Source organism: Triturus cristatus, chromosome 8 (assembly GCF_964204655.1).
Source record: "Triturus cristatus chromosome 8, aTriCri1.1, whole genome shotgun sequence".
NCBI classification, from domain to species: Eukaryota; Metazoa; Chordata; class Amphibia; order Caudata; family Salamandridae; genus Triturus; species Triturus cristatus.
The window spans coordinates 771,935,921-771,954,253 of record NC_140591.1 but is presented as its reverse complement, the minus strand read 5'-3'; the positions used below and the strand labels follow the sequence as shown (position 1 = coordinate 771,954,253).

General features: G+C 41.2%; 1 protein-coding gene across 3 annotated transcripts in view; it reads right to left on the bottom strand.

The window, feature by feature from the left end:
- ADGRG2 (adhesion G protein-coupled receptor G2) overlaps positions 1 to 18,333 on the bottom strand; it is a 900,557-nt gene that overhangs the window by 28,400 nt on the left and 853,824 nt on the right. For all 3 annotated transcript variants that reach the window (XM_085622206.1, XM_085622207.1, XM_085622208.1), the window contains 2 exons: positions 14,159 to 14,260; positions 11,300 to 11,461 (listed from right to left, as the gene is read on the bottom strand). In XM_085622206.1, the coding sequence (XP_085478332.1) occupies positions 11,300 to 11,461; positions 14,159 to 14,260 (264 nt within the window). The remainder of the gene's footprint in view (positions 1 to 11,299; positions 11,462 to 14,158; positions 14,261 to 18,333) is intronic.

Genomic DNA, 18,333 nt, shown 5'->3' with positions numbered 1-18,333 from the left:
ACATGTAGGTACTGAGCCCTCCATCAGGGACTGATTACAAATTCGCCGTAATACCGGAAATAGCTCAGAAGAAAGTTCCTTCCAGATTTTATGTGGAAGGGGGTCCAGTGGCGATCCCGAGGAGATACTCATGGCCATTTTTTCAAAGTCCCCCGGAGAAAGAGCATTAAAATGATCCAGAGGATGTAGTATCCTCCTTTCTGCATGGTTCCATGGGCCCAGTTTCTTGGGTGAGTGTCGTGGAACAAGATCATTAATGATGTTCCTTATTTTCTCCTCGAAGAAGGAGGCCAGTCCATCACACAGTGTCTCATTCTTGACACACTCAGGCTTGATCAGAGTATCTACAATCCTAAAGACTTCCTTAGAATTATGTTGTGCCTTCAGGATACAGTTTGCAAAATACTCTGTCTTTGCTAGCACGATTTCTTTTCTATATCCTGATAAGGCAAGCTTCCAGAGGGCCTTATCCCTCTCGGTATAATCTCTGCGCCATCTCCTTTCTGCTTGTTTGCAGCTGAGCTTCAAGGTTCTGAGGTTGTCTGTGAACCAGGGGGCTGACGGTCTACCAACTTTTTTATGAGTCTTTAGAGGGGCAACTCGGTCTAGCTGGGAGCTGATATTGTTACAGTAGTCTATATAGTTCTCCTCCACTGTCTTACCAATGTCATAAGTCTCAATTGGTGCAAGAATCAGGGGGGGGGTCTGTACTCTCTTTAAGAGGCCCTTCCAGTTCCTGCTTTGAAATACTCGATCGGTCTTTTGATGTAGTTTATTCAGTCCCAAATTATACAGCTGGAAAATGATCAGACAATGGTCTGACCAGCATACTGGTAGAACTTCAAGAGGTCCCATCAACTGTTCGTTAACGAACACCAGGTCCAGCGTGTGTCCCCCCTTGTGGGTGGATTCCTTCACCCACTGCTGTAAATTGATAAGTTCGCAGGATTGAACAATATTGTAAAAGGCTGTATCTAATAGCCCATTTGGCCATAAGTTGAAGTCTCCTACAACTAGCAGCCTTGAGTGACACAGGGCCAGGTTATTCAGGATTTCAATAAGTCCTTGTTGGAATGCAAGGTCGGCGGCTCCCGGTGGTCTATAGCCTACCAAGCCGGTCAGAAGCTGTCCCTTGGGCTTTTTAATTACAAAGCCCAGGATCTCTATTCCTTCCAAATCCTCAATATCAAGAGGTGAGAAATCCCAGCTATCCTTAAAGATGATTCCGACCCCTCCAACCCGACCGCCCACACGTGGTTTATGAAGGGATTTATACCCAGATGGACAGGCCATGGCCAGCTCCAGGTCAGAATCAATATGTGTCCATGTTTCTGTCATGAACAGTACACCCAAGTCATTACATTCCACCAATAATTGGATTTCTAGGTGATGCTTAGGTAATTACCTGACATTGATCAGACCACACTTCAGACCATCCTCCCTCATAAAGTCGGTCTTCAGCCCTGCCGTCCTCTCTATTATAATATTACCCCTCTTGCCTCCATCCGCTCCAAACTCTAGCAGCTTATTTCTAGAATATACAAGCCTCGCGTTACCTCCAATATCCACAGCGAACGGAGCAGCATGGCTGGGGCTGAGCGTGGCCGGAGCGCGGACGGGCGCAGACGGGCTTGCCTTGTGCGCGCCTTTGGCACGCCCGCGGCTCGCCAGCTGCACGCGTCCGCTGCGCGGCCACGCCATCGCGTCGCTTTTAAAGGCGTAGGGCAGGATCAACTAGACCAAGAACCTTCACTGGCGGCTCCGCTGTGAAATGCGGTCACCGCGAGAAGAGAACCGGCGAGCCCAGGTCGGGTTTCTCAATTAAATTAGCGCTTTGTTGAACTACTTCTCAGATTTTTAAAAACAACCAATGTTTCCCCCACAATACAGTTTAAAAAAAAATAAGCATCCTAAAGTGCAAAAAGTGCTAGCAGCAGCTTGGTCAGCCTTACACACAGCAATTGTATCTCATGACATGCTGCGCGGCCACGCCATCGCGTCGCTTTTAAAGGCGTAGGGCAGGATCAACTAGACCAAGAACCTTCACTGGCGGCTCCGCTGTGAAATGCGGTCACCGCGAGAAGAGAACCGGCGAGCCCAGGTCGGGTTTCTCAATTAAATTAGCGCTTTGTTGAACTACTTCTCAGATTTTTAAAAACAACCAATGTTTCCCCCACAATACAGTTTAAAAAAAAATAAGCATCCTAAAGTGCAAAAAGTGCTAGCAGCAGCTTGGTCAGCCTTACACACAGCAATTGTATCTCATAACATGCTGCGCGGCCACGCCATCGCGTCGCTTTTAAAGGCGTAGGGCAGGAACAACTAGACCGAGAACCTTCACCGGCGGCTCCGCTGTAAAATGCGGTCACCGTGAGAAGAGAACCGGCGAGCCCAGGTCGGATTTCTCAATTAAATTAGCGCTTTGTTGAACTGCTTCTCAAATTATTAAAAACAACCAATGTTTCCCCCACAATACAGTTTTTTTTAAAACAAGTATCCTAAAGTGCAAAAAGTGCTAGCAGCAGCTTGGTCAGCCTTACACACAGCAATTGTATCTCATAACATGCTGCGCGGCCACGCCATCGCGTCGCTTTTAAAGGCGTAGGGCAGGAACAACTAGACCGAGAACCTTCACCGGCGGCTCCGCTGTGAAATGCGGTCACCGCGAGAAGAGAACCGGCGAGCCCAGGTCGGGTTTCTCAATTAAATTAGCGCTTTGTTGAACTGCTTCTCAAATTATTAAAAACAACCAATGTTTCCCTCACAATACAGTTTTTTTTAAAACAAGTATCCTAAAGTGCAAAAAGTGCTAGCAGCAGCTTGGTCAGCCTTACACACAGCAATTGTATCTCATAACATAAAATTGTACATTTGTTTCAAAACAAACTGAACACATTATCCTTACTTAAGGTCTCAAGAAATCCTTTCCTAGAACACTACTCTGCTAGAAATCCAGTACCACCTTTGAGGTGCCACATTATCTGTCAAATTTCACAAGTAACCAGTTACAAATAAATGCATTTCGTTAATTGGCAATCATCATTTTCATGATCCTTTGAGAAAGTTATTTTCGTGGGCCTCCATTTCTACGTTACTATAGGAGTACAGATCTCAAGAAGATCACATATCTGGTTTTTGAACAGTCGTCTTCATCACACTACTGTGCAACTACATAAGGGTGGATATTCTTTAGCAGTTCCTGTAAACCTGGGGTAAGATAGAACTGATAAACAGAGTAATCTTGAATCTAGCAGAGGTATGAACTAATGTGTATCGGAATTATTTGATTATTTTCAGTCTGTTCCCCATCAGAAAAAGTGTACCCCAGATCTTGTGCCTATCAGTCTCTAAATTTTCTATGGTGAGAGCATTACCATTTCATATGTTTTTGCCAGATCCTTGAGAAAAGCCTTTACTTGTATGGCGGCAAAATCTTTGTCAAAAAGATTTGTCCCCCCCCACACTTTCTCTCATATCTGACAAAAACATTCTTATTTGAAAATATGTGTAAAAGCTTTCACAGAAACATATACCATCCTCTGCTGGATATCAGAGAAAGAAAGCTGTCCTCTGTACTCTCATATCTGTTCCAGCTCCCATGTTCCCCTTTCTTACCCCATCTTAATTGGGATGTATCTTTATCAACATTATTTCAGTTCAAGGAACCACAAAAAGTGTTATAAATACATAAAACCACATAGAAAATTTGAGTCATAGATCATAGCAGTGCAAATGCATACAACTAAATTACAGTCATAATACATTGATTGACAATGAGGTACCACATTACTGAGACAAAAACCAGAGAAACGAAAACCTCACAAGAGTTCGTAGAAATGAACTCATAAAGGGTCCGCTATGTCACCCTGAATGTCTGGGTTATTTACTAGTTTGAATAAAAACGTGCACTGCAATAGCTAAGAAGATTTTTTAAAAAAGTAAACAAAGATGGGTGTCATTGTAATAGTATGTTTCTCCCAACAGTTCTTGCCCTAACGTGCCAGATAGAGTGTAGATAGTTGGAACTCGAGGATAGTATACAGCTCTTATTACCTGACTTACATATTCTTAGAGCATTATGCCAGTCTGGAAGCCCAAGAAGCCAGCAAAGAGGGACTATTCATTGTGCATGCTGCTTTGCAGAGGCACAACAAAATAATAATAAGTGTTCCTTGCTTTGAACTATGTGGCAACCCATGGGGCAAACTTTGGAGGATTTATAATTTTTGTTCTAAGAGGATGTGAAAGAAGCTAATGGCAAAATCCCAAGCCTAAATTTGATAAACAAAGGAGCATATGTATCAAGAAAGCGTTTTGCGAGTCCTTAATAGCGAATTTTAGCGATTCGCAAATAAGGACTCGCAAAAGGCAATGTATGTAAGATTCGCAATATTAATTGCGATTCCTACGTATTCCTTAATTGCAAATCGCAAACTGCGATTCACAATTAAGGAATACCTTCCTCTAGGAATGCCTAGAGTCCCATAGGAATGAATAGGAAAACATTCGCAATTTGCGAGTACCCATTAGGTTCTCGCAAATTGCGAATGCAATTTCAAGGGTGCAAAGGTGTCAAAAGGACACCCTGTTGCACCCCTGAAATAAGCATGTGTGCACATGTTGCACACATATATGCCCTAAGGGCATATATGTGCGCCACATGGCACTTTGAAAAATGCAAAAAAGTTAATTTTTCAAAGAGATCGCAAATTACCACCAACCTGAAGTTGGTGGTAATTTGCAATTTCTAAAGGCAAAATCGCACAACTTGGGTGCTTCCAGAATTGCATTTAAGGAATCGCAATTTTCAATTCCTTAAATGCATTCGGAAAATAGGGAATCGCAAATATTGCGATTCCCTATTTTGTGAGGGCCTTTTGGGATGATACATCCCAAAAGGCTTTTTCCCATTCGCAAACGGGCCGATTCCGGGAAAAAGGCTTCATACATATGCCCCCAGATTCTTACCAATGGAACCTTAACACAATCCAAAAACTCTTTGAAAAGTGGACCACCTTTGTAAGATAAATATGTGTCTGTGAGTCTGCCCGTATGGACTGCCGCAATTCTTGTATTAGTGACAGCTTCCCAGTAGCTTACTTTAACAGTTCATCTGGCGTTCACTGGAACTGATGTAGGATGCAACCAATATTCAGTCAGTCCTAGATCGGAAAACCAGGTTTTTACATGGTGTATCCAAGGGATAGTTAATGCTGATATGTCAATATCCCATTAAGACAATCTCTATATGGGGCCAGATCCTCTGTCATCCACAATCTAGCCCAATAAAGGATAGTTTTATATACGCTATGTCTGAAATGGGCCTCAGGTTTAAGTCGAACCTTAACAGTAAAAGCGGGTCAATTTTCAGAAGTCTCAATAGGGTTTTGAAAAAAGAGTTTTTACTTCTCACTGGCGGGTTGAGATTGGAATGTCCTCACAAGTCAGCCCCATATAATGTTGCCTCACATGCCTGGTCCTTGTATATTTCCGATACTAGTGATATAGATTACGTTGAAGCCTTGTCAAATTCAAAAACTCGATCTAAACTGACCTTGTCTAGAACCACTTTATCTTTAACCTTTTTTTGGTGGGTGAAAACCATATATTTTGTTTTGCTGTTATTTATTTCAAGGCCATAGTCGTTGCAAAAGATAATACACTTCCCAAAGAGGGCACTTAAGTCTCTTGTAGTTTTAGATAGGAGAAGTGTGTTATCTGCAAAAAACAGACCCAGGACTTTAGTCCCAGCCATTTTGGGAGAGCCATTTTTCTGGGCCCCACCTCACAAAATTTCCTTTGTATAATTGCTGGATCAATTTCAATAGGCCACTGGGTACCCCAACTTTCCCAAGAACTTCCCATAGTTTGGCCCTGGGGACGAGATCAAACTCAGCCTGTAGATCAACAAAGCGACAAATAGCAACCCCTTATCAATGTTGATGATCTTTCATTTTATAGTCAGGTCAACCATGCTTATATTGGGTTTGAAACCTGCTGGAAGTGTGATAACACATTGTAGTCAATGCCATAACCTGGTCAGGAGTCGTTTGTTATATGTCTTTTGTATATTATCGATTGGACTTGTAGAGCGATAAGGTCCCAGATTGTTTAGAAACCTTTTTGTAGATTGGGATTATTTCAGCCACTTTCCATGAATTGGGTGTGGGGGCACCCGATACTATTTATTGCATTAGATAAGCAAGTGATATAGGGAACCCAGATCAAAGGTTCGGAACAAAATGGGTCCGATGGGATTCGATCAAGACCTGGGGCTTGCTCCACTTTCTGCGCATAAAGCACGTAAAGTGTCTCTTCTAACTTAAAGACTGTTGGGTTGCCTTCTACATCTGGTGTAATCGAGGGAGACCAGGGTCTTGGGATAATCTTCTCTGACATTTGCTCTGCACAGAGATTTGAAAAGTGCTTAACACATTTCCCTTCAGAAACATGGCATTCTCGGTGATCATGGGATCGGCTTGCATTGTGGGTGACAAGGTGCCAGAATAATCGGGAGTCCTTAACCTTTGCTGCTTCTAGCAAATCCTCTCAGACCTTATCTTCCAACTGTTCCTTACTAGTCTTGGTTACCTTTTTTTATTGCAAATTTATGTAGCGCAAACTCAAATAAAGGTATTTGAGCGCTTTGCATGAGCACCAGTTACGTTACACAAGGACGCATTCATTTTTGGTAGGTATGGGGAGATTAAGTGATTTGCCCAGATTCACAGGATGCTGAGCTGACGACGAGGGTCGAACGTAGTTCCCCAGCTTCAAAGTGTCCAGCTCTGGCGGTAAGGCCACATTCTCTTCCCTTGGTGTACATCCATCTAGTGGAGGGAATAACAGAGCTTCTATTGCTTTTTGGGACTTTCATCAAGTCAGTTAGGCCTCTCTACAATGATGATTAAACCACTCGTGGGTTTTCAGGAGCACTTTACATGGTTTGAGCTCCTTGACAAAAAATTATTTTAGAGCAAGAAACAGTTCTTCACATACTGCTGTTATTTGAGAAGACATAGGATCTACGTCTTTGAGTATTGTCATAGTTGCTCTGACTTTCCTGTAGATCTCTCTGGGTACTCCCAGAATTGTATAAGTCCACCCACTTGACATTGTGTCTATTATTAGTCAAGGCTGTCGAGTTGGATGTTCTTAAGTCAGGAAAGGACGAGTCCTTAATTGCAGACCCCTTCAGTTTGAGTGTTAGTGGAAAATGTCAGCTATCACGGTGATCAATAATCTCTATGTCTGCCATCTTGAGCCAAATCCTGAAACAAGCAATATACAATCTATATTGCAACTATAGACCCCTCTGAAAGGTTGGTGTGGCTCAATACACTGGAGCGGCCATTAAACATGCTCTAAGACAGATAGATATCACTAAACCTACAATCTGGAGGGCTTCTGAACTCAACATGATGTTTGTCCTAGAGCTGGAGACACCTGAATTTCCCCAACATTCATCTTCAGCTTGTGTTAGCTCAGACATTGGTAAATATGGTTCAAAAGAGGTGTTGAAATCACCTACAATGAAAACGCTGTGTTCCCTTCCTGCACAAAAAAATTCTGTCTGCAACGCAGACACCCTTAGCTCATGGACGGACTGTGCCAGCTTTTGTGCTAGGCTACCACAACTGAGCCAGCACATGGAAAGGGGAGGAATGCGCCATATGATGTGAAATATGGCACATTTCTGCCTTCACACAGCGCAGCAGGGTGGTTTGCTGGGCTGTGTGAAATATTGATTACTCTGCCCCTCAGAGTTCACTTGGTTAAAATAGTTTTCGACAAATATAAAAGACATTGCAAGGGAGGCTTTCAAAGTCTATGTCTATTACTTTCCACAGATAATAGTGCAATATTAGTCCAAAGAAGTAGAACTTGACTCTCCAAGGGGAGTTTTATTAAATTATAGTGCGAAGTGGTTCAGCAACCAAAGCTGCTGCTCTGCACTGCATAGGAGGAGAGAGCTGCACAGAGCCCTCATTACTCATTATGGCCTGCTGCCGCTCTCTTCCCCTGGCCAGGGACTCTTTAAGTCTGCCAGGGTGCAAATGGGTCTGCACAATGACTAGCATCGCTGTAGTACTGGAAGGATAACCTTCTGTACAAAAACCAATGTTTAGGCATTTTTTCTTTACATTTCACATATTGGACATTTGCTGTACAATGCACAACACATGCAATGAGTGAAATGTTAGGCAAAATTAAAACATGACTGTGAATTTGCGTCTGCCAAAAGGACGTGTGTTGCAAATTGACAATCTGTGTAGGTCTGGCTGTGCATCAAAAACCAGGAGTGGTAGAGTTGAAATACCAAACTACTACCCATGGAATGCAACCTGGGCACCAAGTAGTACGAAATCCTATGTGTACTACTTTATGGGAAGATTTTCAGTGCAAGAGCTTTTTTCTACTGATAAGTAAATACTTCACAAACACTTAGCACCATTATGTTCCACTTTGCGTGACTTTCTTCGGCCATTCACTGGATTTTGCAGTCTGCATGCTTAATGAAGGTGTGGCTTTGGGTAATGTTCAGCATGTTTTTCTTCAACCATACATGGAAAACCTTTCATGAGACTCATCCATACATTGGCACATGAGAGAAAATAGTCTGCCTTAGGCAGTTTTTAATTTCTGCAAAAAACAAATGATCAAAGAGGGTTAACAAAACAAACCTGTTCTATGTTCAATACCAGTGTTTTCAAGCAAATTCACAACCCTGATTTGAAAGAATTGTTGTTTTAATGTCTCCAGACATTGTCTATTGATAGTACAAACTAGCCACATCAATGGGAAACACATGGTAGATCACATAATAGAGTGTTTGAAATACTTGATAAATGATGGCAAACTGCTGACAGAATATTTGAAGATACTATTTAAATCTATTTATGGTTGCCCTGTTTGATTTCGTTTTGGTGCTGTTAGGTACTCTTCCTAGAGTCTTTATGAATTTTAGGTAGTACATAATTTACTGGAATAACATAGAAAACAACAGATTTGTTAACAGTTACACTCTTCAACTTTGTTTTAAATGGTTTGGTTTCATATTAACTATCAAACTAATCAAAGTGTTGAAACAGTGTAGCCTACTCCTAAGTACCTCCTTCCACTTATTTATCTGTATATTTACTAATATGTATCATTTTGTATAACTTTAAATGCTTCTCTTTTACACGTCTTCACACTGAACGTTGTTTCTTTTTGTGTTAATTGTAGTCACCTTGTTTAAATCTCTAAAAATGGAGTCAGATAAAATATCATAGCTTTCAATTTAATTATATTAGGTCTCTGTGAGAAATTAATTTTGTTGTATCCCAATATAAATTTCTTTTTTTCTGCCTTCTTGGGCTGTCATTACAGGATGGGCAGAATAGGGTGAGGTATTTACCAGGTATGGTAAGTACTATGCCCCAGTGGTGAGTATTTAGCACATGTGGTAATTTCCCCCTTTTCTGGATCTTCAAATTAAAAAAAACATAACATTTGGAATCAGTATTTAGCAAACTGAATTCGACAATTTTAAAAGATTTTAATAGCCTTTACCCTCTGATAAAGTTTGGGGGTTCTGACCTGCCAGAATTTATCAGGGAAAAACTGCGAGAGAGTGATAATTGTCACTCAACTCGTAATTCCATCCCTATATAAACTCTTGTTGCCACAGGGATCGAAATTGACCTCTTATTTGCAGTGAGGGCCACGGTGTATACTGTATATAAATCTACCAACGTTTAAAAATCAATATTATTTAAATTGTGGTAGAATAGAAAAGTTTTTTTGTTAAACCTGAAAAGATCTATTTCATGTGCAGTAAAATAAAAGACAACCCTCTTGCAATCACTTGATAGTTGTAGATTCTTATTTGGATACATTAAAAACTAGAACTGTTGTTTATATCCTCCTTTGGGATTGTTAGCTGTTGGCCAATAATGACACCACGCTGTCTGGAATTTCTCAACTTCTATCCCACCTGCACTTTTTCCACAGATGTTTTTTCTGCCTGTCATGTTGTAAATTAGGTCTTTGTAAAAAAAAACAACACACAAATGAAAAATATGCTGTTGTAGAGCATATGGAGGAATGCATATTGTTTGATTTTTTACTAGGCTGTGTTTCACCACTTGAAAAAACAATAGCTCAAAACAATATTTGCAAAGCAAAAGCTATTTTCTTTAGTATCTTCTTAAATTTTTGTTAGACTATTTTATTAAATTCTACAACATTATCTAAGTTTAAACCAATATTCCCCCTAGTTTGTTTGAACGGTCTACCTGACAATAATAACGTAAAGAAAATGCTAAACTTCGGATCCCATATGTTATTATTCCCACTTACAAATATACATTTTCAGTTTGTATGTTTCCAACAGTCAACACAAAAAAGAATTTCCCGGATTCCCAAAACACATTTAGGACACCATGGAGGTGGGAGTACCCAAATTAGTGGTCTGCACGCCACACTGTATTTCCCCTGACTTTAATTAAGAGGTTGAAATAAAACATTACTTTAGACAAAAAAGGTTTATGGCTGTGGTTCTCAACATTACTGAAATTTAGAGTGAATGCTGTTAAACGTGCTATCATTGTTTGGATTTCTTACAGTTATAGATAGTTCCAAGTGGCTGCTGCATGGAATATACAAATGATATTTTTTTTACCTTAACTCTATTTTTTTTTTGCTTTTTTTAGTACTAGAGAAGGCTTGCACTTTAGTTTAGCTTCCTTTTTGGAGCGTATATTTGTACTAGCACTGGCATTTTGTCTAATTGTTTAAATTATGCTGCTCAATGATATTCTCAGGGTTCTGCGTTTAACTGCATCTGCACTTTAAGTACAAGAGAAGGATGAAGATGATTACTCCTCTATAATTTAAAATGATGTATTAATTATATCATGATATATATCGATGTTAAGGGATGCTGACTTTAATGTATGTTGTTTTATTCTGCTCAATAAAAACAAATTAAAAAGAATGCTGTTAAACGTGCTATCATTGTTCGGATTTCTTACAGTTATAGATAGTTCCAAGTGGCTGCTGCATGGAATATACAATGCAGAGCTACGGGTCGCTTGAAAGGAGACAAGCAGCACAATCATAAAATACAATCATCCCCACATCAAAAATAAGCGTTTAACACCAGCATGAAAACCAACCAAGGAACACAGCTCGGCCCGAAAGATGGAAGATATCTTTAAGTGTTTTAAGAGTTTTTTGAGGGGTTAGTAAAGATTTTGCTCTCCCCAAGCGGTCAGATAAAGGATAAAAGAATGTCAGCTTATGAAATACGTACCATTACTACTCGGTTGCATTGAATATTCATTATTTACCAGCAGCGTGGCGGAGTTTGTGGAGTTACCATTACTGTTTGACTGTAGGGAATTGTTTGAGCTGCTTGACACTCCTTGGTTGATTGCCTGCTTCTTTAAGAAATTAGTAGCAGTTTTGCTCCAGTCTACATGCAGGGAAAAATTAGGAAAATTATATTGCATGTTCAGATCTGATCTCACAGTATACCTATTGCAAACACTCAGAACATTTCATAGATACTATGTAATAACCTTATGAATTTGGTAACCAAAAATCGTATTTTCTGAAGCTAGACTGCTGATTTTTTCCACCTTATCCACTTTAAATCTAATGACGCAGTTCTTGCATATCACACTAGATATAAGCAATAGTGTTAAATGAATGTCCAATTAAGGGGACTGCTTTAAGATATATACACCTTGGGTTTATCCTCCCCAAAGCAGGTCTTTCATTAGCAACCACCCATATCTATTTGTAGAAAAAGATTAAACTAGAAAAGCATTAACATTATTATTTAATTTTTGTTTTTCTTTTCAACTAACTACGGATTCATATATTCCAATATTCTGCAGATATGTAAATATCTGTTTCAGATTTAACGAGAAAGGAAGGAAGACAAGCAAGTAATAGACATGGCATGCTCATTCTAAACTGCCTCCTCTCTGTCCACTGGATGGAAGTTCTTTTACTGATTGCAAAAGTCATGTATATAAAAAAGGAAACCATCACAGAAGCATTTGCCTATTGTCTTCACAGCTGGTGCTAAAGCCAGAAAGACTGATGCATGATTTGTAGCCTTCCTTAATCTAAACCTGGGCCAAACCAAGAAGGTGAATGACCCTTATTGGGAGGCACATACTGTGTGGAGGCGTGGTGCGGTGTGGTGTGGTGTGGTGTGTGTTTGTGTGGCCAATGCATTTTCAGGGTTAGAGTTCTGCCTAAATAATACAAAAAAATAAGTATGCAACCCTGGGTATATAAAAGGGTTTAAGTGAAGAGCTGTGCTTTTATATGGAACACTCTACAGCACCGACACTCTAAATCTGCTCATCTCAGATTTCAGTTTTTCTAGCAGAGTTTTTAAGCGTTGAATTAGCACAGTGACATCCGCGCTGAGCTAGATTAGTGACAAAGCCTTTTTCCAGCAGCAAAGGTTTTAAGCACATGTTTAGCTGGTGATATGGATGCAGGGCAGCAAAATGACAAAAGCCTTTTACTGGGGTTATGTGGAGCTATTTACAACCTAAACCTGCCGCAAAATCGTAAAAAATAGACACCTTCTAATAGAAATTGTTGTGAGTTTAGACTATAAATTTGGGAAGGAGAAAATAAAATGATAGGGTCCCTCATATCAGCAGGTTTGTGCTTCTATTTTGACTATATCCACATTGACACCCTACTCTTGTCATAGGCCACACCTCTTGAATGGCATCCCATGCTTGTAAAAAATAATGTATGATATGGGTGTGCTACCTATGCGCTGGATTTATCATACCCATATGTTCAGGAATAGAGCAAGCTCTGAGTGGCTGTGGCAACCAATCATAAAGATTTCAGGTCGATCACTGTCATCCATGCAGTGTGGGTGGGATGGTAGGTGGCAGATACTAGGAAGCACCACTTCTAAACGTCAGATTCGTAAAACTCCTGGCTTGGAAGTCAGATATTTATGAAACCTCATCTGTTCCTGTGATTTGCATACGCATCTAACTTGCATTAAATTTTCACAGAATTCCGGGTGCACTTCTAGATATTTGCGACAGTTGCAGATTGCCAGAAATATTTACATTCATAATGTACATCTGTACATTTCCATGCATGGATATATCACTCTATGAGCACTTGCACATTTTAACTTTTTTTTTCTTTATAGAGTGGAGATACTCACTTTCTCTACGCCAGGGACTTTTTTGGTGTATCGCTCCAAAGCCCACATTGAAAACGAACACACTTAATTGTGATATTGACAAAAGTATATTTGTGACTCTTAACAGGGAAGGAAACAGCCTGCCAAACGTTGGTGACTCCCCACAAATCATGTATGTGCGTGTTCCAGAAAAAACACTCCTTGGAAAACCAACAAGGTGCCATTTGGGAGCAGATTTTCTCATAAATCAATTTCACAATTTTGGTGAAAATTTCAGTCTGGTAAATCCCGAGAGCAAATACAGGACTTTGAATGCGCACTCCTACATAAAACAAATCTTTTCCAATGAAATAAAACTTATTTAGTGAAGGATGACTTTGCCAATTGAAACACCTCGACAATTGAAGTTGAAAATAGATTTCAGGTCTCTGTATTATCATTTGGTGATAATTTCAACTGCATGTACACTATAAAGGCTATTTAATTGTATTGCAATGTATTGCAAATAAGTTTGACAACATGACCAGTACAGCAATAACTAACTTAAATTCAGTGCATAATTTGTGCGGATGGTTGTTGTGGTGGGCAATCACACTCATGCTTGGGGGGGCAGGACTTATTTTTTTATCAGTAGAAAGAAAGAAGGTGAGGCGAAAGTTAGGAAAACATCACAAAGGGAGAAAGAAGGGATGAAAAAAACTGAAGCTGTGAGATAAAGAGACAGAAGGGTAGGGTCATGGTAGGAGGCCAATAGATGGAATCACGACTAGTCAGCGTGTTCCACCACCCTGCATTAGGCAGCGCCACAGGCGGGCTCCTAAGAAAAACCTTGGGGCCGGCACATATTTATTACAAATAAGTATAGCTTAAATGATTGGCACGTCAACAGTCCTGTGTCAAGCTGTGATGGTTATGATGAGGGGATGTAGACATACTTGGGCACTTTACGTGTTACACAGTTCAAAAGAGAGTTACCAGAATTTTCAGCCAGTCTGAATCTGCCGCAACATAAATAACGCCTCCACTGCTTCCGAACATTCTCCTTAGCGACACAGTAGAAGATGAAAATGAAGAATCCTATAAAGGGAACAAATATTAAATAGTTAATAAACAACGTAATTGGTGTGTGGACATGCATGTATTAAACTGTGGGTCGGGGGTCCAAGTATGCTACAGGGATGTAAAAGACTCTGGACCATATTTTTTCATGCAGCGCAACGCAGCAAGTCACCTTGCTGCACTGTGTGAAAGGGAAAGGGCAGGAAAGCGTCATATTATACATTATACGGCAAAGTTCTGTCCGTTCTTAGTGCTGGGGCTCTCTTTGCTGCCCAGCTTTAAAGCAGGGGGACCTGTGTATCATGATGCAAGGGTGCCTGCATTGTAGGCAGGACTGTTTTTTGGACAGGAAAGAAGACCTTCCTGTTCAAAACCAATCCTCAGAGCGAGGAATTCTCCTCTTTCTATATGTGCTGCAGAATGCAGCCCACGTATAAAGAGGTAAAAACAAGAGAAATAAACATATTTCTCGTCATTACCCCTCACCTAAGGGAAGCGTAACATTTTGACCCATTCTCAGGTCTGCCAATCATGGTAAATCTGGGAATGTGCCAAAATCCCCCGGGGGATTTGTGGGAATACCCACGCCACCCATGGAACACTTCCCTGGTGCAGAGTAACACAAGGCAGCGATTTGCGCTGCCGTGCGATACTCCAGATTCATCAAGCCATGCGGTGCTATAAAGGTGGCCTTGCGTGGCTTGATAAGTCTCACTTAGGTTTTGCATCGACTTAGCGCCCCCGCCCCTCGCAAGAGCAGCACAAATCCTTGATAAATCTGGCCCTCCAGGTTTTATGGAATGGATGATTTTCTTAGCTCCCCCCAAACATGTGACCTGATCGGATCTAATCATCAACAGTTTTACAGGTATAGTGTTCAAGGACAGGCCGTGCGCAATGGGAGCGCTTAAGACGATTCAGCAGAAGAACGCGGGGAGATGGCAACGGTGTGCACCGGTGTACTTCTCAGCTGACTGATTAATGATTCTGACACCTGTGGGAGTTTGAATCATTAATTAAGAAATTGAAATAACACATAATATTCATGTAGAGATTCTTTTAAAGCTGTACCCCAGAGGTATGGCCGTGAGGCCCTAATTATGAGTTGGCTGGACTTTGTAGGAAATATACCAGCGACCCAGAATAAATGATTACATTTACCGGCCAGTATCTGTCCAGCCGTTAAGAGTGTGTTTTTTTTGCCTAACTACAGAATAACTGTTCGCACCTGGGTTTACCAGATGTTTTGCTGTGCATTTAAAAAAACCTCATACATTTCCCTCCTTCTCTGAGCAGGCGGACAGTGTATGCGGGACTGCTAGTGGGGGGCAGAGGGTGCAGTGGGGGGCACACTGCTTGTGCCTGTCTGAGGGGAGCACACTATGCTCTCCCCCGGACTGCTGCAGGGGGTGTGCAGGAGCTGGGCCCCCGGACTGCTGCAGGGGGTGTGCAGGTGCTGGGCCCCCGGACTGCTGCAGGGTGTGTGCAGGAGCTGGGCCCCCGGACTGCTGCAGGGGGTGTGCAGGGGCTGGGCCCCCGGACTGCTGCAGGGGGTGTGCAGGGGCTGGGCCCCCGGACTGCTGCAGGGGGTGTGCAGGGGCTGGGCCCCCGGACTGCTGCAGGGGGTGTGCAGGGGCTGGGCCAAGCTGCTGCCTGTGCAGCTGCTGGAGCAGGGTTTTCTATTTAAACCCAAACATCAGCTTATATTTTTGTGTGTCATAATTAAAATTACTAATGATTAATTACTAAGTATTAAGTGTTATCGAGAGTTTTTTATTAATCAACCTTACTAATGAAAGAACTACACGTGGGAATGCAATTGCATGGCTAAATTAATAAGTGAACTAAGTTGGTGAGCAAATTCATTAAAAAAGTGTGCTATTTGTTATGTGATTGCGCTTTAAAATAATATGCTTTAATGCTTTTTTATGTTGCAAATGGCTAGATAAATACATACACATAAGGGTATTAGTGGGAATTAACACTGTTTAATCAATACGATGTAGTAACGTTGTTTTATGTTTCTTTTTAATTAAGTTATCCATTTTGGCCTACTAAGAAAATGGCCGACATCTACAGCCTGCATTTGAGTAGATGAAATATGAAGAGAGGCCTCGCTGATGATGACCTCGGCCTCTGTCTGAGCTAAAAGTTATGAAAAGACGACAACTCTGGGATGGTCGCCAAGTTATCCTTGGTAGAGAATATTTGTCACAAATGAACATTTTTGATAAACTTGCGGTGGCTTCACTGCGAGTGATACAATTCCGGAGAAGAGCATCCATGGGTGTTGCAAAACTAGTTTGGACTTCCTATTTCCTTGTTTTTATTTTTGAGATATCTGAGAGCGGAGATTTTTCTAATGTTGCAAGCTAACATCCTTTCCTGCTCGCTCTGCTCAACGGACGTTTTGGAGCTTGTTTGTAACTTTTAATATGTAAGTTTTGGTATAAATATGACAAGAGTAGAGAGGGTCTGAGGCCACTTCTTCCTGAACTTCTGCTCAAGAGGATCGATGCTGATCGAAAGGACGGCGACTCGAGAGACTTTGATTCTTTACTGAGAGACCTGTCCTAACTTAGAGTACGACATTTAGCCAGAATAGGTAAATATGAGAATAATGATTTTGCAATTGAATGGCTTTCTTTATGAATTAATTTAGATAAAACATTCTTGTTTGAATTTCAGTGTCGGGTGGTTATTTCTTAGTCATATTATTGAGATATCAAATGTGTTTAAACTGTTTAAATCATGACTCAAGACAATTCAATTTGATTGCATTGACCTCCGATTAGGTGCAGATTGATCAAGGTGTTCTCTCTTATATTCAGTGTGAATAGAGTAATAGAATGAATGTTGGTGTAATGGGCCCCACCAGCGTATGATGAGTGTATGTGCGCATGACTGTGAAATTACTCTGTCCGTGGAAGTAGGGAGAATTTATAAGTTCCGATCTGCAGCAGTTTCCTGGTAGCAGTATGATGGTTTTGATTATTGTCTTGATCTGATAGATTGCTTGTACATAGGTTTTTGGATTTATTGATTTATTGATTGATGTTGATACATGTACTAACACTAAATGTTGAGGTCGTCGTATTGAGTTATATGTAGTGTGTACGGCTTCTGGGACGTAGGGAGTCGGTGACGGTTCCGTAGTAGGGCAGAGGGAAGTGAGTGCTGCTCTCGGGAAAGACAGGATTGTTGACCCTGTACGAATGCAGGGAAAAGCGTGTGACAATTGAAGTTGCGCGTCGCATTGTCTGGGTTCGATTCGGTGACATCGTCGTGTGTTACTATTAGAGACATATTTTCTGTATAAGAGAAGTGTGTATGTAGCGAAAGGTTATCTGTGAAACTCTGGTCTTAAGTCCCAGGGATCCGTAAGGTACGCCATTAAAGCTTACCGCTGGAGAAGTAATAGATATTCTCTGAGCTTGTTTGAAGGGCAGAGCAGAGGTAAGCGCTGCTTTGTTAACGTATGTTATAATTCTGTAGTAGGGCAGATTGTTCGCTGTTCTCGGGAAAGGCAGGATTCTGTGTAAATGTGCTACATTTTCTGGTATGAAAGTGCGTGAATGTATGGGCATTTAGTTGATTGTGAAACTCTTAGGAACATTCTGGGAGGAAACAGTTAATGGATGCATGCTAGAAGGGCAGAGTAGAGGGATGTGCTACTGTGTCAACGAAAGTAATAATTCCGTTGTAGAGCAGAGGTAAGCGCTGTTCTAGAGAGAAGCGGGATTCTCGTGGGAAAGGTATTTACTATTGTGTGGTTAGCGGAGCAGACAATGGAGATGTTTATATGTTGTAACTAATTGATTTGTAGAACCTGAAACAAAGTCTACTGAGAAGGTTTTGTAAAGGAGGGGTAGACGATTGACAGGAGACAGGAGTAGAAGCGACTGCAGCGACTACTGACGTCAGAAAAGACCGCGCTGTGATTGGACAGTGGGTTAGAACAATGCTGGCACTGTGATTGGTGCGTTGGTGTGAGCTGCGCAAGGATTGGAAGAAGTATAGGGTGACGTAGACGCTCCAGGATTGGTGCGTTAGTGTGAGTCGCGCTGTTATTGGACAAAAGATCGTACAGT